This window comes from Penicillium odoratum (assembly GCF_028828045.1).
Source record: "Penicillium odoratum strain IBT 22623 chromosome Unknown utg000006l_segment0_segment0, whole genome shotgun sequence".
NCBI lineage: Eukaryota > Fungi > Ascomycota > Eurotiomycetes > Eurotiales > Aspergillaceae > Penicillium > Penicillium odoratum.
This window is the reverse complement of record NW_026643148.1, coordinates 2,232,035-2,254,526: the sequence shown is the minus strand read 5'-3', so window position 1 is coordinate 2,254,526 and position 22,492 is coordinate 2,232,035. Positions and strand designations below refer to the sequence as shown.

The 22,492-nt window shown below is 49.4% G+C and overlaps 8 protein-coding genes across 8 annotated transcripts; 4 read left to right on the top strand and 4 right to left on the bottom strand.

Annotated features, from left to right (window-relative positions):
• Nucleotides 1-71: 71 nt before the first annotated feature.
• N7520_009295 (betaine-aldehyde dehydrogenase) lies at nt 72-1,638 on the bottom strand (the record flags this gene model as incomplete). The annotated part of the gene is made up of 2 exons (XM_057143229.1): nt 72-1,086; nt 1,157-1,638. The coding sequence occupies 2 exons, from the start codon at nt 1,636-1,638 to the stop codon at nt 72-74; spliced, it is 1,497 nt and encodes a 498-aa protein (XP_056992517.1).
• Nucleotides 1,639-2,304: 666 nt separating this feature from the next.
• Nucleotides 2,305-4,066, top strand: N7520_009294 (GMC family oxidoreductase; the record flags this gene model as incomplete). Its single annotated transcript, XM_057143228.1, has 2 exons — nt 2,305-2,551; nt 2,685-4,066. 2 exons carry the CDS (start codon nt 2,305-2,307, stop codon nt 4,064-4,066), a joined length of 1,629 nt encoding a protein of 542 aa, XP_056992516.1.
• Nucleotides 4,067-4,530: 464 nt separating this feature from the next.
• N7520_009293 (N-acetylglucosamine-6-phosphate deacetylase) lies at nt 4,531-5,863 on the bottom strand (the record flags this gene model as incomplete). Its single annotated transcript, XM_057143227.1, has 2 exons — nt 4,531-5,436; nt 5,492-5,863. The coding sequence occupies 2 exons, from the start codon at nt 5,861-5,863 to the stop codon at nt 4,531-4,533; spliced, it is 1,278 nt and encodes a 425-aa protein (XP_056992515.1).
• Nucleotides 5,864-6,669: 806 nt separating this feature from the next.
• On the top strand, nt 6,670-9,767 carry N7520_009292 (putative beta-N-acetylglucosaminidase; the record flags this gene model as incomplete). Its single annotated transcript, XM_057143226.1, has 4 exons — nt 6,670-6,719; nt 6,919-7,037; nt 7,091-9,606; nt 9,657-9,767. 4 exons carry the CDS (start codon nt 6,670-6,672, stop codon nt 9,765-9,767), a joined length of 2,796 nt encoding a protein of 931 aa, XP_056992514.1.
• A 1,957-nt stretch (nt 9,768-11,724) lies between these two features.
• Nucleotides 11,725-13,553, top strand: N7520_009291 (NDT80/PhoG-like DNA-binding family protein; the record flags this gene model as incomplete). The annotated part of the gene is made up of 2 exons (XM_057143225.1): nt 11,725-11,867; nt 11,951-13,553. The coding sequence occupies 2 exons, from the start codon at nt 11,725-11,727 to the stop codon at nt 13,551-13,553; spliced, it is 1,746 nt and encodes a 581-aa protein (XP_056992513.1).
• A 952-nt stretch (nt 13,554-14,505) lies between these two features.
• N7520_009290 (cleavage/polyadenylation factor CFT1) lies at nt 14,506-19,142 on the bottom strand (the record flags this gene model as incomplete). The annotated part of the gene is made up of 9 exons (XM_057143224.1): nt 14,506-14,987; nt 15,047-15,194; nt 15,258-15,711; nt 15,764-15,839; nt 15,904-16,102; nt 16,160-16,525; nt 16,583-16,750; nt 16,807-17,117; nt 17,180-19,142. The coding sequence occupies 9 exons, from the start codon at nt 19,140-19,142 to the stop codon at nt 14,506-14,508; spliced, it is 4,167 nt and encodes a 1,388-aa protein (XP_056992512.1).
• Nucleotides 19,143-19,628: 486 nt separating this feature from the next.
• On the top strand, nt 19,629-21,487 carry N7520_009289 (uncharacterized protein; the record flags this gene model as incomplete). Its single annotated transcript, XM_057143223.1, has 3 exons — nt 19,629-20,178; nt 20,233-21,240; nt 21,306-21,487. The coding sequence occupies 3 exons, from the start codon at nt 19,629-19,631 to the stop codon at nt 21,485-21,487; spliced, it is 1,740 nt and encodes a 579-aa protein (XP_056992511.1).
• A 257-nt stretch (nt 21,488-21,744) lies between these two features.
• Nucleotides 21,745-22,348, bottom strand: N7520_009288 (uncharacterized protein; the record flags this gene model as incomplete). Its single annotated transcript, XM_057143222.1, has 4 exons — nt 21,745-21,809; nt 21,873-21,937; nt 21,992-22,050; nt 22,103-22,348. The coding sequence occupies 4 exons, from the start codon at nt 22,346-22,348 to the stop codon at nt 21,745-21,747; spliced, it is 435 nt and encodes a 144-aa protein (XP_056992510.1).
• Between the last annotated feature and the right edge of the window lie 144 nt (nt 22,349-22,492).

Sequence of the window (22,492 nt, the reverse complement as noted above, 5' to 3'; positions counted from 1 at the left end):
AATGGTATATGACATTTACGATTTTCCTAAATACACATTACATCTGAGACTCATGCATGGTGTTTAGAACATTATAGCTTGGCAAAAACAGTCGCAACAGCCCCACTCATATCAACCAGAGTGCTCTTGTTCTGCAACCAAGCCTCGATGCCCCGACGACCATTTTCCACGCCCAGGCCACTCTTCTTCCAGCCGCCCACAGCCATCTCTGCCGGGCTTTCACCCCAGGTATTAATCCAGGTGATACCAGCCTGCAGCTGGTCAATGACCCGGTGGGCCTGGTTCAGATCCTTGGTAAAGACACCCGCTGCGAGCCCATACTCGGTGGTGTTGGCGCGCTTCACGGCCTCCTCAACGGAATCATAGAATAATAGAGTCATGACAGGCCCGAAGATCTCTTCCTTGACAATACGCATAGAGTCGGTGCAGTCGGTGAAGATGGTGGGCTTGACCCAGTAGCCAGCCTGCAGGTCTTGGGGCACGACAGGCTTCTCAGGACCACCACAGAGCAGAGTGGCCCGGTCCGTTTCTATACCGTGGCGAATGTACGAGATCACTTTCTCGTAGTGCACAGCGGAGCTCAGAGGACCGTAGTTGGTCTGCTCGTCAAAGAGGGGGCCAGCCCGCACAAAAGGGATCTTCTCCAACAGACGCTTTTCAAAGGCGGCCTTCATGGACCGTGGAATGAATACCCGAGTGCCGTTGGTACAGACCTGACCGGTGCTGTAAAAGTTGGCCATCATGGCTCCATCGACAGCGTTCTCCAAGTCCGCATCGGGGCAGACAATTAGAGGACTCTTGCCACCCAGTTCCATGGTGACATACTTCATATTGCCTGAAGCCGAGCCTGCTACTTTCATACCGGTCGACACCTGTCCGGTGAACGACACCTTGGCAATGGTAGGGTGGCTGGTCAGGTAAGCACCAACGTCGCCAGCGCCGTTGATCACGTTGAAGACACCAGCAGGCAAACCCGCCTCAGTATAAATCTCGGCGAGAGTCTGACCGTGGAGAGGGGTGAATTCACTAGGCTTGTATACCATTGTGTTACCTGCCGCAAGACAAGCAGCGGACTTCCACAGGGCACTTCAAACACAGGTATTAGTATTTTTGGCTCTCCAAGTTGCACAGTTTCCCCTTCATCATAACCACTTACATCTGAATTGGGTAGTTCCAAGCACCAATGCCGGCGCAGACACCCAACGGAGCCTTCTTAGTGTAAACCCACGCATCCTCTCGCAACTGTGTGGTCTCACCATTCAGACCACCACCACCAATGAAATTGGCATAGTATTCAAGTACATCTGCGCCAGTGACCACATCGACAGTGCTTGTCTCGGTGTATGCCTTTCCAGAATCCAAGGTTTCTACGCGGGCGATCTCATCATTGCGCTCCCGAAGAAGGGTAGCGGCCTTTTGGAGAATACGAGCCCGAGCAATAGGAGGAGATTGCGACCAAGCGGGGAATGCACGGTCTGCAGAGTTAATAGCGGAGTCAATGTCAGAAGGAGAGGCCACCTGAATGTCGGCCAGAGGGGTTGCTGTGGCAGGGTTGATAGTCTGGAAAGTTTTTCCGGACGAGGCGACCTGCGCCTGACCGTTGTAGTAAAGTTGACGAGTAGGGAATGGGAGGGCCATGTTTTTTTGGGATATGTACTATTAGAGAAATCAATTAAGGAAAGAAGATGTTGTCCATGACCCAAATTAACGGGATTTCATTTTCATACATGCCTCACCGCCCTAGCGGGTCCCAACGTAAAGGGCGTTTTGTGTGGCTGCGGGAAAGTCGGACTAAAAATGGTATTTCTATAGCGGATCACAAGTGACGTAGTATAATATCAGAAATCATTTAGTTAGATTTTTACCAACTGAAAGATTGTGAAAGATTGTGAAGCATTATGAGAGATAGTCAATTGTCTAGATCATGTATAGTATCTTACAGTCCTTTCTGTAAAGAGTAAAGTAGTCCTGTTGCTAATCTTAATTAATTCTTTGATTCTTTAATAAATCCCGTAATCGGTATAGTGGATCCCCCCTTCTTATCGAGATTTCTCCACTGTAATCTCTTATCCAACCAATAAAGTCCATCAATAATCAGCCCCAAGACCCAATTCGGCAAGTCGATTGAGATTTAGTATCGGTGTGGACTCCGGGGACTCGTTGAACTCGTTGAAACTACCCATCTCTTTCCAAGGTTCCAAGTCTTCTATCTTTTCCAAGGTTTTTTTTCTTATATAATAGGTCAGATAGAGCGCCACTATTCTCTCTCTCAGCCTTTCTCTTACTCTTCATCTTTATTCAAACATGGCCACCACCAACGAGTTCCCTGCCCAGGATGTCAACAGCTACGACTACATTGTCGTTGGCGGTGGTACCGCTGGTTGTGTGATTGCTGCTCGTCTGGCCGAATACTTGCCCAACAAGCGTGTTCTAGTGATCGAAGGTGGTCCAAGTGACTTCTCCGATGACCGAGTCCTAAACCTCAAGGAGTGGCTGAACCTCCTTGGCGGCGAGCTGGACTACGACTACCCGACTACTGAACAACCCAATGGTATGTCCATTTGAGTAGTACACTTCCCTTGCGCGACAATCCTCTTGTAGCCTCCTAGCCCATGGATATCTCTCTTGGATTGGTCGATTGATTTAGATTTATAAAATACTTACTCTTTTTCCCCTCCCAAAAGGCAACAGCTTCATTCGTCACTCCCGTGCCAAGGTGCTGGGTGGCTGCTCAAGCCACAACACCCTTATCTCATTCCGCCCATTTGAGTATGATTGCCGCAACTGGGTGGCCAAGGGCTGCCAGGGCTGGGACTTTGAGACCTTCACTCGCCTGATCGATGGCCTCCGTAACACCTTCCAGCCTGTCCACGGCCGCCACCGCAACCAGCTGTGCAAGGACTGGATCCAGGCCTGCTCCTCCGCCATGAACATTCCCATCATTCCCAACTTCAATGCCGACATCCGCAAGAACGGTGAACTCACCGAGGGTGCAGGCTTCTTCAACGTCTCCTACAATCCCGATGATGGCCGCCGGAGCAGTGCCAGTGTGGCCTACATCCACCCCATTCTGCGCGGTGATGAGAAGCGTCCTAACTTGACTATCCTCACCAACGCCTGGGTGTCCAAGGTCAATGTTGAGGGTGACTCCGTGACCGGTGTCAACGTCACCCTGCAGTCTGGTGCGAAGCTCACTCTTCGCGCTCGCAAGGAGACCGTCCTCTGCGCGGGTGCTGTGGACACTCCTCGTCTGATGCTACTCTCTGGTCTGGGTCCCCACGAGCAGCTTTCCGCCCTGGGCATTCCCGTCGTCAAGGATATCCCCGGTGTCGGTGAGAACCTTGTTGATCACCCCGAGAGTATCATTATGTGGGAGCTGAACCAGCCCGTGGATCACAACATGACCACCATGGATTCCGACGCCGGTATTTTCCTGCGCCGAGAGGCCCCCGATGCTGCCGGTTTCGACGGCCGTGCCGCCGATCTCATGATGCATTGCTACCAGATTCCCTTTACTTTGAACACTACTCGTCTTGGCTACGACGAGCCCATCAATGCCTTCTGCATGACCCCTAATATCCCTCGTCCCCGCTCCCGTGGTCGTCTGTACCTCACCTCCGCCGACCCGTCCGTCAAGCCTGCTCTGGACTTCCGTTACTTCACCGACCCAGAGGGCTACGACGCCGCCACCATCGTCGCGGGCTTCAAGGCTGCCCGTAAGATTGCCGAGGAGTCACCCTTCAAGGAGTGGATCAAGCGTGAGGTCGCCCCTGGCCCCAAAATCCAGTCCGACGAGGATCTGTCCGAGTACGGTCGTCGTGTCGCCCACACTGTGTACCACCCCGCTGGTACCACCAAGATGGGTGACCTCGTCCGCGATCCTATGGCCGTCGTCGACCCCAAGCTCAAGGTCCGCGGCCTCAAGAACGTTCGTATTGCTGATGCCGGTGTTTTCCCGGATATGCCTAGCATCAACCCCATGCTGACCGTGCTGGCCATCGGTGAGCGTGCGGCTGAGATGATTGCTGAGGAGGCTGGCTGGTCCCACTCCCAGCCCCGCCTGTAAATGATGTCAAAAACGGATATGTTTGAGCCAGGCTCGACATGTCGGAGTTCAAGTTCTTCGTCTTTTGGATTTTTAATATATTTTGTCTAGCATATAAGCGCGCGGCGCAAAGCTCAGTCTGCACTGGTGGATGATACGTACTTGCATATATCAGCCACGTCACTATCTTGGACAGAGGCTGGCGATCAATGAATACAATGAAATTTCTTCAACATGCAATAACAAATCGCAAATAACGGAATGGAAGAATCTTATAACATTTTTTTTTCTCTTTGATTTGATTTGTGGTATCTTGGAAATAGAATCTATGATGCGCTGCAAGGTGCTTCTCTATGCTTGAAGAATGCAATAAATGCCCGAACTCCTAAAGCACCGCTACTGGAAATAATGAATTCCAAGAGAAACAGAGCGCCAAACCCGAAATTTGCTGAAAATAAAATACCATAGCGGCCTAGTTGAGGGCCTTAAACCATCGCCTTGTCAGTGTCATGAATCTTCACACCAAATTTCCATACTTGGTCGACTGTCAGAATGGAGCCAGAGAAGGGATCTTCCTTTTCACCCAGAACAACCAAGTCAGCATCTGCCCCGCTTTCCAGGGACCCCTTCACCCCTTCCACACCGAGCAAGCGTGCGGGAGTGGCGGTAACGGCGTTTATAGCGTCCGCAGTGGAGGCGCCCGACCAACGACGGAAATTGTTCACACACTCGATCAGGGTTGCCGAACTGCCAGCAATTTTATCCGATCCCTCCAGAGTCAAACGAGCACCAGTCTTAACAATGCGTTCGCCATTGGTCCACTCGTAAACGCCATCAGGCAGTCCACACAGGCGCATGGCATCGGTTACAAGGACCAACCCATCTGGGTGGGCATTGTAGGCGATCTTAATGGAGGTTGGGTGCAGGTGGATGCCATCAGCGATCACGCCGTAGTAAGGGCGACGACGCTCGCTTCGGCCAAGTAGACCGAAGACACCCGGGTTGCGGTGGTAGAAGGGGCGCATGGCGTTAAATAAATGCGTGATCATGCTGGCGCCCTGGTGTGTAGCGGAAACCGCCTGTTCGTAGGTGGCATCCGAGTGACCGATGGAGTAGATGATGTTGCGCTTCGTGATTTCGGGGATCTGGGCCATCATGTTTCCGACCTCCGGGGCGGCTGTGATCATCTTGATATGGCATGCGCTGCTCATGTTCTCGGCACCATAGCAGTAGATAAGGTCCTCGAAGTTCTGAGCTGCACGCAGAACCTCTGTTTTGTGGATGCCGTTACGGCCAGGACTGATGAAAGGGCCTTCAACGTGCGCTCCGAGCGATTCGGCACCATCTTGCGCAAGGTGAGTGGCAGCAGAGGGGCCAAGGGAGGGGAGGACCTGTTCGAAAAACATTAGTTTTGTAGGCCTATATTCATTGGAGCAATTCACGTACCTTCCAGTAGACTTCAGGCAGCGAGCTGACGATTGTCGGCAGGTAAGAGGTAACCCCATCGCGAGCCAGACCCTGGTTCACCATACGCAGGCCTTCATCATATTCCTCCTTAGTTTCGCAGGGTACGGAGAAATCAAAACCATGCGCGCCGTTTAACTGCACATCAATCAGACCAGGAGCCAAGATACGGCCGCCGAGGTCGATGATCTCATCTGGAGAGAGGTGCAGCTCATAAAAGGCTTCTTGGTCCTTGAGAATCTTTCCCGACAGGGAATCGATCCAAAGGTCCTGCTCAACCAAAGTTGAACCGCGCACAAGGCGACAGTTGATGAACTTGGTGATGCGAGGCGTGGCGGTAGTCTTGCCAGGCATGTTGGCTGGGATTTGATAATCTTTATTTCCTTAGGATGAAAAAGCTAACATACAAGAAAAATCAAAACAGAGGGAAATAGTCAGAGAAGTATTGTATTGAAAAGGGCTGCGCAATGATGTAACCGTTGTGAGTATGGACAATTGTATTCTGCAGGTGACATTAAAGGTTGGTTGAAAACGGGTATAGATGTAACCCTTGGACTAATCAGAGTGATTGGAGTGTAGCGTGACATTGAAGGTGGAGGCGCTTATATGTACAGTATTGTCATATTAGTACCAAACTTCCGATAAAGAAAGTTACTACGTGTATCTTACGGACTAAAACCAAATAATACAGCCTGTATTATCATAATAAAGATGAAAACGACTATCTTTTTTTCTGCCAGTTGTATGTATATTTCACTACATTGTGCCATTACCACTTGGTTCTTCCAATTCCGTACTAACTATGCGCATAAGTAGAAGATGACTAAAGTATTATTTACTTATCTTAGGTAAGAAAGTCTGGGGATAACTATGCCGTGTGGGGTTATCTTCATGACGCATTAGCTATCTTATCTCTCATCTTTGTGCGAATTGCCGACTCCCGATTGCGGCTCTGGGGCCGTGTTGGCTATTCCCCAAGTCTGACTCCCTCTTTTCCGTCACCTGACTGCGACCTCGGAGTTCCCCAAACTCATCCCAAATCTCTCTCCAATCCAAAAAGAGAAACAAAACCTTAGAGCGTGAATCCTGTTCCTGCTTGCAGCCCCTTTTTATTCGGATCTTCTTTAGTCCCTAGCATTCCTCATTCTCCCCCCAGGGCCATGGCCCCGAAAGAGGACATGCTGCCCCCGGGCTGGGAGGATCTAGACAGGTATGTTGATCTCCTGTTCCGGATGCTTCCCAACCCTGCGCCCTGCCCACCCTCCATCTCCACGCGTTGTGGAACCCCAACGTTCCCCACCCCATCTCCGGACCATTTAAACTATTTCCTCTTCGTTAAATTTGGGGAAAGGGAGTGATGAGGGGTCGTTTGAAGAAAAAGAAGTACATCATGCTGACATATGTGGCAGGCAGATGGGCCAGCTCTTTATGATGGGCTTCGATGGTACCTCAGTCAGCCCAGAGATTCGCTCGCTCATCGAGGATTATCACCTAGGATCCATTCTCCTGTCCGCTAAGAATCTTAAATGTAATCTTTAGAATCCTTCTCTTCTGTGATACGTTACTGATTTTCTCAAATAGCCGCCGAGGAAGCAACTCAGCTGGTCCTTAAGCTGCAAACCATTGCGCGTAATGCTGGTCATCCCGTGCCATTGTTGATCGCCTTGGATCAAGAAAATGGCGGGGTAAACAGCCTTTATGATGAAATATATGTGCGTCAATTCCCAAGCGCCATGGGCATGGCTGCGACAGGATCAAAAGCATTGGCCCACGAGGTCGCAGTGGCTACCGCCCAGGAGCTCAAAGCTGTTGGCGTCAATTGGATCTTAGGCCCGGTCTTGGATGTCTTGACCAACGTGCGGAATCAACCACTCGGCGTGCGTACCAGCGGAGATGATCCCCAAGAGGCCTCTCAGTATGGAGTCCAGTTTATGAAGGGGTATCAAGAAGCAGGGCTGGCCACCTGCGGCAAGCACTTTCCTTCTTATGGTAACCTGGAGTTTCTGGGCTCCCATGCAGACGTTCCAATAATCACAGAATCCTTGGAGCAACTCAGCTTGAGTGCGCTGGTGCCCTTTCGCAATGCCATCATGCAGGGTCTTGATGCTATGATGGTGGGCGGGGTGTCCTTGTCATCGGCGGGAATGAATGTCATGCACGCTTGCCTAAGCGATCAAGTGGTGGATGAACTCTTGCGGAAAGATCTCAAGTTCAAAGGGGTTGTTGTATCAGAATGTCTAGAGATGGAGGCTCTGACTCATAACATCGGCGTCGGAGGTGGCACGGTGATGGCCAAAAATGCCGGTTGCGACGTCATCCTGCTATGCCGGTCTTTCCCAGTGCAGCAAGAAGCAATTAACGGATTGAAATTGGGCGTGGAAAATGGCATTATTGGCCGTACTCGGATTAGGCAGTCATTAAATCGCGTGCTGGATCTGAAATCACGCTGCACTTCATGGGAACAGGCGCTAAATCCTCCCGGTCTCCTCTCCCTCACGCAGATGCAACCCTCTCATACCAACCTCTCAACAAGGGCCTATAACAACTCGATCACGGTCATGCGCGACAAAAAGAACTTGGTCCCTCTTTCCAACGTTATCGATGCTAAAGAAGAGCTTTTGCTCCTGACGCCTCTAGTGAGGCCACTTGCAGCATCGGCGGTGACCCTGTCAACAAATGAATCCATGCATGGGTCTCTTGACCCGGCGGCAGCATTGGATCGAACTGCCTCGGTGGTAAGTGGAGAAAGTGTCTTTAAAGAGCTGGGAAGATCCCTTTCTCGGCAAAGGAATGGCCGGGTGCTGCATACCTCCTATACGGCCCATGGTGTACGTCCGATTCACGAAGATCTCATTAAACGAGCTAGCGCCGTGATTGTCGTTACGGCGGATGCCAATCGCAATCTATATCAACAAGCCTTCTCGAAGCACATCTCATTGCTCTGTCAGTCCCAGTACTCTCTGACCGGCGAACGCCTGGAAAAGCCATTGGTGGTGGTCGCTGTCAGTTCACCATACGATTTCGTCACGGATTCTTCCATAGGGACTTACATATGCACATATGATTTTACCGAGACTGCGTTGCAAACTTTGGTAAAGGTTCTTTATGGCGAACTGACACCAACCGGACGTCTACCAGGCTCGATCAGCCGGAGCCAGAAAATTCACCAGTCCCGTCAGCATTGGCTGGTAGAGAATTGGAATGAGGATCGAGATGCCCTTGCCCTCGATGTGCTGTTAGACACCGTCCGGGAGGATTGTGTACAGGGCCAGCAGTCAGAGCTTTCCGGTGCCACGTCCAATAGCTTCCTTCTCCGGAAAGCGGACGTTGATGAAGCCCACTTTGTGGTTCGCAATAGCAGCACACAAGCATTGTATGGATTCTGTGCAACCTACTTCTTCCGGTCCAGTGGTACAGGGGTCATTGGATGCCTAATTGTCGATCCCTCGCGACGAAAGCTGTCCATCGGACATTCTCTTCATAGCCGGGCGATCCGCACGCTTCTTCAGCGAAAAGGAATGAAGAAATTCCAGCTTGGATCACGACTCCCAGGGATCTACCTGGGCATTCCCACCATGAGCTCTGTTGAGCGCAAGCGGCTGCGACAATGGTTTGCCAACCTTGGATGGAACACGGCGCTCTCCCGCCCGGTCTGCAGTGTAGTGCTGCGCAACTTGGGCACGTGGACCCCACCGGACGGACTAACGGCGGCGCTGAAAAATGCCGCGGTAAGCTACGACTTAGTCTACGGGTGGGACTATGCGCATGAGATTCTCGAGCATATCAAAACGAATGCGCGGCAAGGGGTGACGGACATCTACCGTATCGCGCTCGGGGGCGCCCCTCACTGCGGCATCATCCGAGCCAAGCGCCCGGCCGATGAGTTGATCCTAGGCAGCATTGTGATCTACAATGAACGGTCGGCGTTGGCGGAACATATGCCGGCTTTACGCGCCACCCAGGGCCCGGTCGGGGGAATCTCATCGCCGGTCATCTCGCCCTGTGCGGACGATTATTCGATCATAATGCAAGGACTGATCCTGCTGGCTATTAAACAGATCCAGAAACTGAGTGCGCAGGCAGTGGTGATGGACTGTGTAAGATCCATATTCTCTTCTCTTCTAATTCTGGCTAACGTGATATATAGGTGGATGGTGACGGCAACTTTGACTGCATTTCATCCTTGGGCTTTAGCATGCTCCATAGTTTCGAGGAAGTCAACTGTGATGCGACGACTTGGACTATGATGCATCCCTGACTGCCTTGATCCTTTATACAGGTTTCATCTCTCTTCCTTTTTCACTTCTTCTTCTCTTCTTTCTTTATTTGTTTGGTTCATTTTTGATCGCATCTATGATATCCATCTGGCATTGATTATATAGTTTTTGGGTAAGGTGTCTGAAATAAACCGGACAAGACCCGAGGAGTTTTGGGGGGTGGCAATGATGAATCTTTGGCCTTGATTTACACCTGTCCCGGCTTCCTTTGCATATTCAGATTTTGGGCACGGGTGGGTGGGACAGGAAGTTTGTACGGCGTCATTCGGACCAATATGACATCTTTCTCTTTCATTTTGACTTCCGAATTGAAACAAAATGCCGATCACGGGAGATCCGCAGGTTGTTGAGTACAAAGAGGAATCAAGAGGCAAATCAAAAGCCTTAGAATCCCTTACCCGTAATGATGGATCCGAATGCAGGAAGTGGAGCAGGGCGAGGCACCAGAATAATGGGGGCCGCTTACTGGACCGGAAGTCCGTAGGCAAATTAACGAAAATGCAAGAAAAATCAGGGTCCTTTTGATAACCTTAGCGCCGGAGGCGAACAGAAACCAAAGTCAATCCACGAAAAATCCGGTTCAGTCGGGAATAGCGTGGTTTTCCTCGACGAAAAAACGTGAACGGACATCGGGATGAGAAACTCATCCGGCAATTTAGTAAAGTTTTACCTATCTAACTAGATTAAGGCGTTCTTGTAGGGACGTTAAGTGGAAAATACCACAATGTGTCGCACGAATCACATTCAACCCCCATAAACTTCAAATCCGATCTCACAAACATATAGGGATTTTCATTTCTCTTACCGTGTAGGGGGGAATCGTACGGGGATAAGTCGAATCGGGTAAATGCACAGATCAAAGCCCCCAAAGTCGATCCCTCAAACCTTCACATGGTGCCCCCTTACCCCCGTTCGGTATAAGTCAAAAGTCCACTTTTACAACGGTCTAGGCAAATGGAAATTCGTTCATGTTCCACCATACTTGTGATGCCGCGTGAGATCACACGAGGATGACCTAGATGCATCACCCGATGCACATGAACCTGCAGAAGATCATTGAAACAAAAAAGTCAAGTAGACGGACATCGCCGGTCCTACCTGAACTTCTCCAGAGCTGGAAGCAAGATTCGGTTCCTGACTCCGACTGGATGCGGAGAGTGGATTTTGCCCGTTCGCGGTGGAACCTTTGAGTCTTAGTCAAATTAATGACCCCGTGCTGTTATTCCCTTTGTTTCTGGATCGTATATTGGTGGCGTTCTGGGCCAACCCCTTCAATCTGCATGTCAGACGGAACATGTTGATCATCGATTAGAATTGGTCGAGTTGGATTTTGTTATGAAGTTCAGAAAGGGGAAAAGTGGGGAAGATAGAGAGAGATACGGAGAATACGGAGTAGAGATAGATTAAGTAGAGAAATGACTGAAAACAGAGAACAGAGAACAGAGAACAGAAAACAGAAAACATGAAACACGTACGAGGTCCACGAGGGAAAGATTGCCAACCTTTTTTATATTTGTTGTTAGATAATCTGAGATTTACTGGAATTTAATGGAATTCAATAACACTTTTATAAAGCTTTTGGTGGCGTAGAAGGATGATTATCGGTGGATTCGTACAACTTCTGCATGATCTTCAGGGCCTTACTATACAGTATACCATACAAACTAGTAATACCCATAGACTAACTAAAGAGTATTAGTTGCCGACAGCCGACCCAAACCGGACAGATATATACACAAAATTCATACACCAATTCATATAATACTGTAATATACCGTCTTCGTCCTTTCTCCGCAAAAACCGCGGCTCCACTTTTCCCCGAATCCGTTCGCATCTCGCCCTCAATCCCTCTCCCTCTAATCCCCCCCCCCTCAAGACATTCCATTCCCCTTCTTTTCTGTTGAAGTAGTCTTCTTTTTTGGTTTGTATCTGCCCGCCATGGAGGGCTTTGATACCATGGCTATGCCCTACTTGGGGAGTCCGCTCTCTCTTGGTAATCTACAAGGCGACTATCTCAATGCCATGCCCGGCCTCGATCTCCCCGACCACCGTTCCAACTTTGACTCCGAGACCTTTGTTAGGTAAGGACACCAGATCCGATGAACATGGGAAACCAAATTGAAAAAAATATGTTCAAAGACTGACTGGGGTACAAATATTATAGTGGGGACGATCTTGCCTTTGCCCAAGGTGGGCTTTCACGCTCCAACGTTCCGCCCTCGCTCGAGCGCTTCCCCTCGGGGTACGATGACCATTTCACCGACATGGTCGCTCCCTTTGATCCTGTTCCACCAGAGCAACCACAGGACTCTTCGATCGATCACAACAACAAATTGTTGAGCTTCTCGCTCCCAGTCTACCATTTTACCTTGCTCGACTACTCCATGCGACGGACTTCCTTGTCCGTCTCCGCCCAGTTGCATGGCATGTTTTTTTTGGCTGAGTCGCCATATACCACATCGCCGTCCGAGAATGCCCCGCCACAGCAGGGGGCCGAGTTGACTTGCTATCGTCGTAATTTGTTCCAGATCACCGGCTCCGTCACCCTCCCCCGAGGCATGCGCTATATAATGACCGATAACGGTGATCGGATTCCCATACTGGCCCAGGAGCTGACCGTATCTGCCACCGAATCTGTCGAGGGGAACCCTGTCAAGATCATTTCGGTGCCTTGGAAAACTCCCTCCGCCGCAGCTGCGAACGCGGGGACTGCCATCGAGGATCACAACAACGGTGCCGCCAAAGTCGAGAAAGAGCCTCAAGCGATCCCGTTGGATATCATGGCGGGCCAGGATCTGGATACGGACTACGCCACATTCCCTATTGCCTGGAAGCGTCTGCAATTCCGGGTAGCCACGGCCAACAATGGTCGTCGGAAGGAGTTGCAGCAACATTTCGTCGTTCGGCTCAAAGTGGTCGCAACCTTGTCCACTGGGGCCAAGATCTCCATTTCCGAGGTGCAGTCGGGACCTGTAATTGTTCGGGGTCGTAGTCCACGCAACTTTCAATCTCGAAAGGACCTTCCCCTCAGTGGAAGTGCTGCAGCATCACGAAAGAACCAGGTCAATTCGGCAGCACTCAACCGCACTCCAACCAGCGAGTCGGTGCCCCGCCGAGCTAGCGTCACTCCAGCCAAGGCCAAGGCCCCATCTACTACAGTCCAGAGTAGTTCCCCTGAGACTACGTCCGTTCCGCCCCCCACACTCATGCAACAACCTCAGGCGACTTCTGATTGGACTTCGATGCCCCACGCATCTAACCCCGTAATGTCCCACCAGCCTCTCTTCCCCCATTCCAGTCCTGAACAACTTTCCCAGGTTGGTCAGCAGCGCCGGGTGAGCAATACAACGGCCGCTGCGCCTATCAATTTATCTCTTTTGGATGAAGACGACCAGCTGGATCAGAAGATCATGACTCCTTATAATGAAATACCTCAGCAACAGCCTGGTCTAGATCATGCCCCACCGGCCAAGATGCGTAAGATCTCCCATAACATCTCTCAGACCCCTTCCCGGAGTGCCACGTCATCCATCCCCCTGCTGGAGACTGCCAATCTACCACATCAGTTTGTGTCTTCGCTACCCTTTCCTAATGAGGGCACTGACTTTCTCTACGAATACTTCCCATTGGGGTTGGATGACTGGCAGGCACCCGTGGACGCTGTCTACCGGCCACATGTGGTACATCACACCAACATGCCCGAGATGAAGTTTGTGGCATCCAGAGGCCGCAGCAAGCGTTATTTTGCCGCAGAGGATGTTTTCTAGGTCTCATTTTCATTGGCGCTAGAGAGGTGTTTCTTTTGATCTTGAGGGTCGCATTTACATTTGCTGGGAGTGGAAAGAGGAGCATCCGATTTCCAATCCCTGCTTCCTATCAATTGTTTTAGATTTTTCTTCTCGTTCTCTTGTTTGTTTGATTTGTCTCTCTCTATTGTTTCTTTTCCCTTTACTGGAGAAGCAAACGTGCTCATTCTATGCCGGTTTTCCGGGATATGGGGTTGAGATTGATTTCGTGGTTCGGCATTCTTGGGCTCTCATGGTGGTCTTTTGGTCTTTGTATCTTTCTGTCTTTTGTCTTTTTTTGGATCTTATGAGTCCTTCTGGTGTTACTATTGGCAAATGTGGCGTGTGAGGAGTTCTTTGATTATGGATATGAAGGGATTATTTCATGGTTCCCGGTTAATGGTAAGGCTCAATGACCCTGGGTCACTGGGCCGTTATCCCTGGACTGTTGGAAAGAGAAAAATAAATCATCCTATGTCGGGATTTGGGTATGGATATGGATATGGATATGGATATGGATTTGGATTTGGGTCTGGGTTTGGGTTGGGGCTTAGGCTTGGTTAAAGGATCTGGTTTGTTTATTCTGGTTATATCCCATCGTGTTATGATGTTACGCTGCCGCTCGACCTGGATTGATGTCAATTCTGCATGACACACTGCAGGCTCAATTTATTTATTTTAAAAATATATATAAATATATATATATATATATATATATCTTTTATATAACGCTGAGTATATACATAGCAGTATTTCCAAATGCTTCAAATCTTCAAATGTTCCTTTTGCTCTTTCAATGTTTCAGGCGATATTCAGCTGTTCAGAAGTGATTAACTCATATCTACAGTAGAATATTCCGATATTCATGATTTCTAATGGCTAACTACCAGGTCAGATTTCTGAAGTAAAAGCATCAATTGATGCTAATCCAGGATCATAGATACCCCAAACCGTCTCCACCGATAGCTTCTAGATCGGCCCTGATCTCCCACTCCGTCGCGCCGACTCGACCTGCGAAATCCGCCTGGCGCTGTTTCCCCAGACTCAGCCACTGTCGGAGTAAAGTTCCATCAACCATTCCCCGGCCAGATGCGCCATCACTCTCAACTGCTCGGAAAGCCCGGGGATTCAATCCTCCAGGATGTTCCATCGTGTTGGTCAATTGAGACTGTAAAGCAGATAGACGACGGTAAGATTCTTCCTTGACGGTCGTCACCAGGGCCAAAGATCCATTCTGGGATGTAATTAGGACATTTTGGGTAGAAAGGGCCTGATCCACATCCATATCATCTGCTGTTGACTCGACCAATTCAGACGAAACTGCTGTGCGGGGCAGCAAGGTGACGGTCGAGGCAAAGTTACCAGTATAGAATTTGCTTCTGTTAAGCAGTCGATCACCGTTGGACGACTTCGGGTCTGGCATCAGATATAAGCATGGTTTCACAATTCGAGCATCAGAACCTAGTATTACACACCTTCAGGGTCATATTGCAGTACGTGCAGGTTGCAGTCACTGTCTGCTACCAGAATGTAGAGCTTGTTTCCATCTGGCAGGAAATCTGCAGCCACAACTTCCAGATAGTCGGGATCTTTGCCGAAGAGGGTCATTTTGTAAGGTTCCTCCTGCGCCGGGTATTAGGGTTCGAGAATTTCATGTCAGTTTGTTGGAGGGGGGAGGGGTCATACCGAATATCCTGCAAACCACAGGCCCTTGACTGCATCACCCAGGATGCACATGCCTGTGCCCTTGAGTTCTTTGGCAACGTTGACATAGCATTGCATATCCATGAACGCCACGGGCAGGAGGCTTCCATCCTCTTTAAGTCCCCTAACCATACATTTTTGCCCTTGGGCCACGATCACAAAGCCCTGGCCGCCGATGCCGGACAATGCGGTCACTGCACCTTTGACGACCTCCTTGCCAATGAGCTTGAGTTTGCGACCCGTCTCTGGCTTACCTGGCTCCGGGACCACCTCGATCACGTCAAATACATAGATGCAGCCACGGGCTGGAATATCCTCGCCCTTGGTAATTGCCGTCCCCACCACAATCAGGTCTTTACGTTCATGTGTGTTCTCTGACACTTCCAAATTCACGTTTCTCACCGCAGTCACATGCTCAGCGAGCTCCAATGGATAACTATGCATGTGAGCTTGATAACAACTTCAGTTTCGCTAACTTCAAGCCTTACCTGTCTATAAGTTCCCAAGTCTTTGGACAGATGATTTTGACGAAGCTCTGAGGAACTTCGGGTAGGAATGATTTTGCTAGAAGTCGAATTAGACAAAGAGCAAAAAAACCAGAAGCCAAAGGTAGAGCAAGCGAACCTACCTTCATTGCGCCATTCAGGGTGTAGCTCATCGTTTTCGGGTAACTTGAACCCTACGTTGGAGCTGGTGGCTAGAACATAGGTCTCAGATGCCGTGGAATAAGTCAAAAGGTCTACTTGCTCTTCCAACGAGACTTTGCGCAAGATCCAGGAATAGTCAAGTTGAGTGTCTGGGGGGATTTGACACGCTCGGATAGTATTCTGGTCAGGATTTGTAAGCATTGAGAGGATTATCCTATATTAGGGAGTATCTTTTACCTTAGAATCCACATAGATGAAACCGTTTCCACAGCCAGTTGCCGGTGAATCAAAGTCACTAAGCCACCTGATGAATCCACCACGGAGACGAACCCCATGTGGTGAGCTTTTCGCTGTTTTCACGATAAACCTACCCGAGTCACCAGGCATAAACACAGTGCTGAGCCCTGACACATTCTGCAGAGCTCGCAGTGGTCTTCTGCGGGGATGTGTCTCCGCTCCCGTGAGTGATTCATTTGAGGTGAGTTTAGAAAGAGTATGGTGGGCTTCTCGGAAGAATTGAAGACGATTCGATTGTCCGCTCTCGGCTTCGGTCGGGATGAAGACTGGCTTGTACAGCACCAAATCGTCATTATCGGTTCGAAGCTAGATTCCGTAGGTTAGCGTCCGAGTTCAAAGGCGGTAAAGTTGGGTTATCAGTACAATTAAGTAGGGTTGGACATATGAGGAATCGCCAAGATCAGCCACCAGGATTTCTTTCAGCAACTCTCGGGCATTTGACCGTCGAGGTGGGTCTATCGATAGCACGGGTTGCAAGCAGTCAAGGCCATCCATGATCGACAGCAGTTTCATGTCTGAAACGTTGAATATCTGTATTAAAACTGTTAGAAAAAGCATGTCATTCATTTCGCGCAGAAATCACTAACCGAGAGCTTATATTCGGCGCTTAACAAGAACAGAAGGACATTTCCTTCAGCACCACTCGATTTTGATTGAAGGGAACCGAATGCCTGGTTTTTGTCATGGTAGAGGCAACCCGACTGCCACTTTAACATGGACATTTCATCTGAGACTGGTACTTCGTCAAGATCACCGCTGGCATCTGCCTGCAGCAGTAGGAGCGAAGAGTCATCCCGTAATATAGATAGGTAAGGATCGGCAAAGCTTGCGCTTACTGCTATACGCTCTTCATCCGTGTCTTCGTCCCATATGGGATAAATCTGTGCTAGCCCCAGATCTGAAAAAAATTCCCCCATGTTAATCTATGAGTACAATCCAGGAAACGTACTTAAAACATACCTCGGTCATAAATTCTGACTTCATTTCGCAAAACCTGAACAAGGCGTGATTTTTCGGCTAATAGCCCAATATCGACAGTAATTTCTTCACTTGGGTTAAAGTCCGGGGCTTTGAAGGGTTTCAACGCCGATTCCTTCATCACTAGAACCTCTGATACCTCTTTTTCTGCGTCAGTAAGCCGTGCGATTATCACATATTGGACAAAACTTTCCCCATCTGATCCATCCAAATGCGAAGAGCCTCGTTTGCCTGGGGTCATGATAGCCGACCATACCCCATCAGCGGCGTCAAGGTTCATTGACATGGTCGTCAATGGGTCAATCTCCCTCTTGATAACAACAAGACCACCACTCTTGCCTGAGCCTTGTGATGCAACAAGCTCTAGGTCTGCAGAGACCCTCTCGGTGCCAGAAAGAACTGAGTCGTCTGAGACTGAACTAGCTTGGCCCAAAGTCACATCCCGCAGAGGGCCAATGCCGGGGAGTCGATCATTCAGTTGGAGATGATAGAAGTCTGGTGTTGAACCCTCCGAAGTTGGGCGCGCGTCAGTGTGGGCTCGCTCGGGCGCCGAAGAGTAGAGATCATCTTCGTAGACATCTTCCTCCATCTGATCCTCGTCTGATAAATCTTCGAGGCCATCGGCGATTTGCTTTGATTCCAGGCGTGCCTTTTTGCTGAAAGCCGAGTGGGACCACTCCAAAAGCAAAGAGTCTGCATCTTCGCTACCGATGAAGACATTGCCATCATCAAAGCAAGTAGAACAAGAGGCAGCCGATTTCAAGATGCCCCCGCCTGCTTGAGCTGGTAGCGAATGAACAGACATCCCCGACACGGACCGGCCATCCAGTTTGAATTTGATCAGGGCCAAATCACCCGAGGCGAGCGCAAGAAGAAGGTCACCACTGCCACTACCCAGTCGCTCCACAACACAGCCCTCCAGGCGAAAGGCTAAGTCAGATTGGTCACTCATGGAAAAGGCGGAGACTTGGCGCGAGAATTCATTCACCCCAACTGCATTTGTTTTACCTGCTTGATCCACATGCACAATCTCATTGGAACCGATAAGCAAAGCTCCTCCCACAGGAGGCGGTAGTGCTACAACCTTGAATAGGTCACTTGGAAGCCGGGAGACTGAAAGAAGTGTCGTCGATGCCCTTTGCTCTAGGTCTAGCGTGAAGACGGTATAGAACATCACATCTTTCCGCTCGTGCACAAGGGCATTGGAGGTAGCAATTTGAGAATACAAAATGCCAAAAGTTGGCTCTCTGTACTCGTACAGAAATGCCAGACTGACAGGATGCAACAATGAAGGATCCAGGGCTGTCAGCGGCAGCACGAACGATGCACCATAAGGAGTGGGATGAGCAGAATCGCCCTTGTTCTTCTCCAGTGCTTGAGTAGAGGGATCCACGTCCACCTCAGAATCATATTCATCCATCACAAGGTCATCTCCTGCCTGGTGAAAAGGTAAGATGGCCAAGTTACGAACACCGAAGTTGAAGACCGCACACCGGCTGCTAGGGTCCACACTAAGAATACTCCCACATCGACTCAGGTCTGGTATCCAGGGACTGCGACTTAGGTCATCACGTTCATAGTAGTGAATAGACACCGTGGAAAGATTGTAGCGCTTTGGGTCCCACTCAATCAGGCTGAGCTTGGCATTTCGAACAGCTAGCAGAATGGCTTCTCCGCCACTCTTGGAATTCAAGATCTTCACTCGACTCAAATCTGTCACCGTTCCTGGCAAATGGTATTCTTTTTCCAGGATCAGTTTCGGCTCACATGGATGGAAATGTGCCGAGTGGGTCTCCGTGCTCTCAGATAAAGGTTTGATCAGGGAAAACACCTGCAACAGGGACGATCGCACCACAATCAAATTGCTAGCTGTCTCTGATAGAAATGGAAGTGCAAGTGCATGGGTGACCCCCGTTGGGGGTAAAAGCTCTGTATAGCACTGCATTGCAAAAATCCAGTGCGGTTCAGGGTGTTTGGATTGCTCCAATCAGCAATTTACAGGAGCAGAATTTGTGATGCACATGGCAAACCTAAGCCCAAATCCACCAGCACTAAAACACACAGGGCAACAAATAGAAGGGGAAATAAAAGAAAAATCCCTTCTGAATATCTCAATGTCGGGGAGAATGTAGTCAAAAGAGGTGCATCCAGGGCGGACTCCAGGAACAAAGCTCCGAATCACGTGATGTTTACCTGATTGGGTTTAGCTATGACGACAATGTAAAGCCAACTTCTTGTCTGCTTCTCATTCTCACTTGACTCCCTCTCTCTTCGGAACTAGCACATTTCTTCTTCTTAAATTTCTCTAGCCCAAGATATTTGGAGCTAAGAGGCCAAAGAGAGAAGAACACAAACAAATTTTCTCGCTTAAGTCTTGAGTCTTGAGTCTTAAGTCTTGACCTATCTATATGGACCATCAGTCCTCTCCATGATGGCGCTCCTTCAGACTTCACTGATATGGATCGTTTATGCAGTTGTCATTGCTATCCTACTGGCGGTTGCCTCAGTGTTTATCTATGTCTACCAAACTCCTCGTGATCGATCTCCTTCTGTAACGCTGACCTGCATCATTGCCATTACCAGTCTTCTGGCAACTGTGCTTCTACTCCCGGTGGATGTTGCACTCGTATCGTCAACCACGTCATCCCGCCTGGGCCAGCGGAAGGACTGGGCCACCCAGGATACTGTTGATAACATCACCTTCTCACTGACAATCGTCTACTACATATTGTACTCACTGGATGCCTTGCTCTGTCTCTTGGTGATTCCTTTCACCTACTTCTGGTATGAGGAATACGACGAGGTAGCCAGCGAGACGGGGGAGCAAACAGTGGGACAGCGACTCTGGGGATCTCTCAAGTACACCTTTTCATTTATTGCGATTGTGGTAATTCTCTTCCTGGTTGGATTCTTTGTCCCAGTCTCCAAAGATAAGGTCGGTATGGACTTGGACTACTTCAAACGTCTCCTGACAGAGAATCGTAAGTCATTTGATCCTTTCATTCTTCCGGATTATCAAACTAATATCAGCACAGATGGCGAGCGTGCATTGACATTTGCTTTGGGCCTGCTTATGACCCTGGGTATTTGTCTTTATGTGTTGTATACTTCAGTGGGGCTTGCTCTATTCCCCATTAGCTTGATCAAAACTGCACCATCGATCTCTAGCCCCACTCTTCGGGCTTCAACGGCTCGCCAATTAGAAGCCAATCAAGAGCGCCAGAGACAGCTTGAAGGTCGTTGTGGTGGAAGCCCCGACCTTCTTTCGTCCAAAGATCGCAGGGAACTAGATACCCTCACACGAGAGGAAAGAACATTGATCCGGCGGCAACGTCTCGTTGACGAAGCTCAGGGGGAAGGCCGGAGTTGGTTAGTGCGCGCATGGTTTAAGATTGAAGCCATACTACGGCCCTTCAAATTGTTAGGAGGTCTGCTACTCCTATTGATTGCTTTTGTTACATGGGTTTCTATGCTGTTGACGGCTATCGACAAGGCAAAAAACTCAATTTGCAAGCAGCGTTGTGGATATATCCTCGGCCATATCAACGTCTTCAACCCAGTCAATTGGGCACTTGTTCAATCTGCCAAAATATTCCCAGTGGATTATGCTATTTTTTCCGTTCTTGTGCTGCTGCTGTTTTGCAGTTCGGTTGCTGGTATTGCCGCGGTTGGAATTCGCTTCCTTTGGATTCGAATTTTCCAGATCCGCAAAGGCCACACGTCGCCTCAGGCTCTCCTCTTAGCAACTGCGATGTTGATGCTGATTATCCTGGCGTTGAATTATTCTATTTCCATGCTCGTGGCTCCTCAATACGCCACGTTTGGCCCACAAACCTTTTGTGACCGTGCCCCGACAACACTGTTGGAGCAACCGGATTGTTCTAACCACGAAGATCTCATCAAGCCATGCTCTGAGCTAGCAGACAATACTGCCGCCAAAACAGTGTGCACCCCAAGTGTTGTCAGCACCTTTCTCAATCGTATCACCCTCAATTATCCTTTCTTCGGTGTTGTCTTTTTTTGGGCCCAGTTCTTCTTCATTGGTATGATCCCCTACATCTTTTTTTAATTAACTGACACTGCTTTCTAACCGATCATCTATCTACAGGTCTCTACCTTGTCGTCTTTGTGACATCTCTCTTCCGATCACCAAACTTGGATGAAAGACAACTTGATGAAGATGCCGAGGAGGCTGAAGAAGAGGGTCTCCTCGCTAACACAGGCAGACGTTTCAATGCAACCTGGCAAGATATCACGGGCCGAGCCGACCGCAACCGCTCTAGAGATTGATGAGGCCTGGCTGTTCAGAGGCCAAGCAATAGAGCAGCTCGGAGAAGAATTACTAACTGCGTCTGCAAATGATGTCCTAATCAATTTTGCCATTATCCGATGGTTTCACACTCGGTCTAAGATTTGATCTAAAAAAGTACATGGTAATCTGCGACAGGTGATCTTCTTGTGTTATTATCCTCTGGGCGACATGGCCCAGAATGTCCCTTTTGGGGGCTCAAATAGTTGAATCACTGATTCTTAACTTCGTAAAAAAATCAAGCCCTCATTTGCTCATTGAGTAAGGCTAGAGCACTCTGGAATGCTTTCACAACCTCCGTGTCTTAAATGGGTCCAAAGTAGATCAGCATTTGGTCAAGGAGGGAGGTGATTTTGTTCAGCTTACAATGCTGCTTCTTATTCTCTACGTTGACTTCCGAGTTGTGGACGTGCTGCATCTGTGTCTTGAATCTTGACGACCTTTAGAACTGCAATAGACGAAGGAATCATGAAGTGCATCCTCACCTCTTCAGCGCTCGTTGCTCATCTTGCAGCACCGCTGTCTTGGACCATGCTGTAAATGCCTGCTAGATGATTAGCGCCGCGGAAGAACTGCAGATACATCGATGTCCTTACACCGAGTAGTTTGGTGGTCTGCGCACGAAGGTCTTCCTCAACACGACTATGCTTATCCATAGCATCGGTGTATTTTTCTTGCAGCTGGTTCCAATCACATTGGTCCAGTCTTTGAGTTAAATGAGCTACCAGCATTTCTTCCCTGTCAAGAACGGGCTCAGCTGGTTCTGGGCTGCAGGTTTGCTGGGGCTCTTCTGTTGTAGGTGGTCGCGAAGCACTATCATGGTTATCGTCACTCGAGGTCATTATGAACGAAACCCTCCTCCAAAAAATAGTAGTTTAGAACAAATGAAGGAGTCGATAACAGTTTAGATCATTTTGCAGTATGAAGGGGGTGATTGGGTCGATCAAAGCGGAACAAACAGCTGCTCACACACCGCGTCAGGTGAC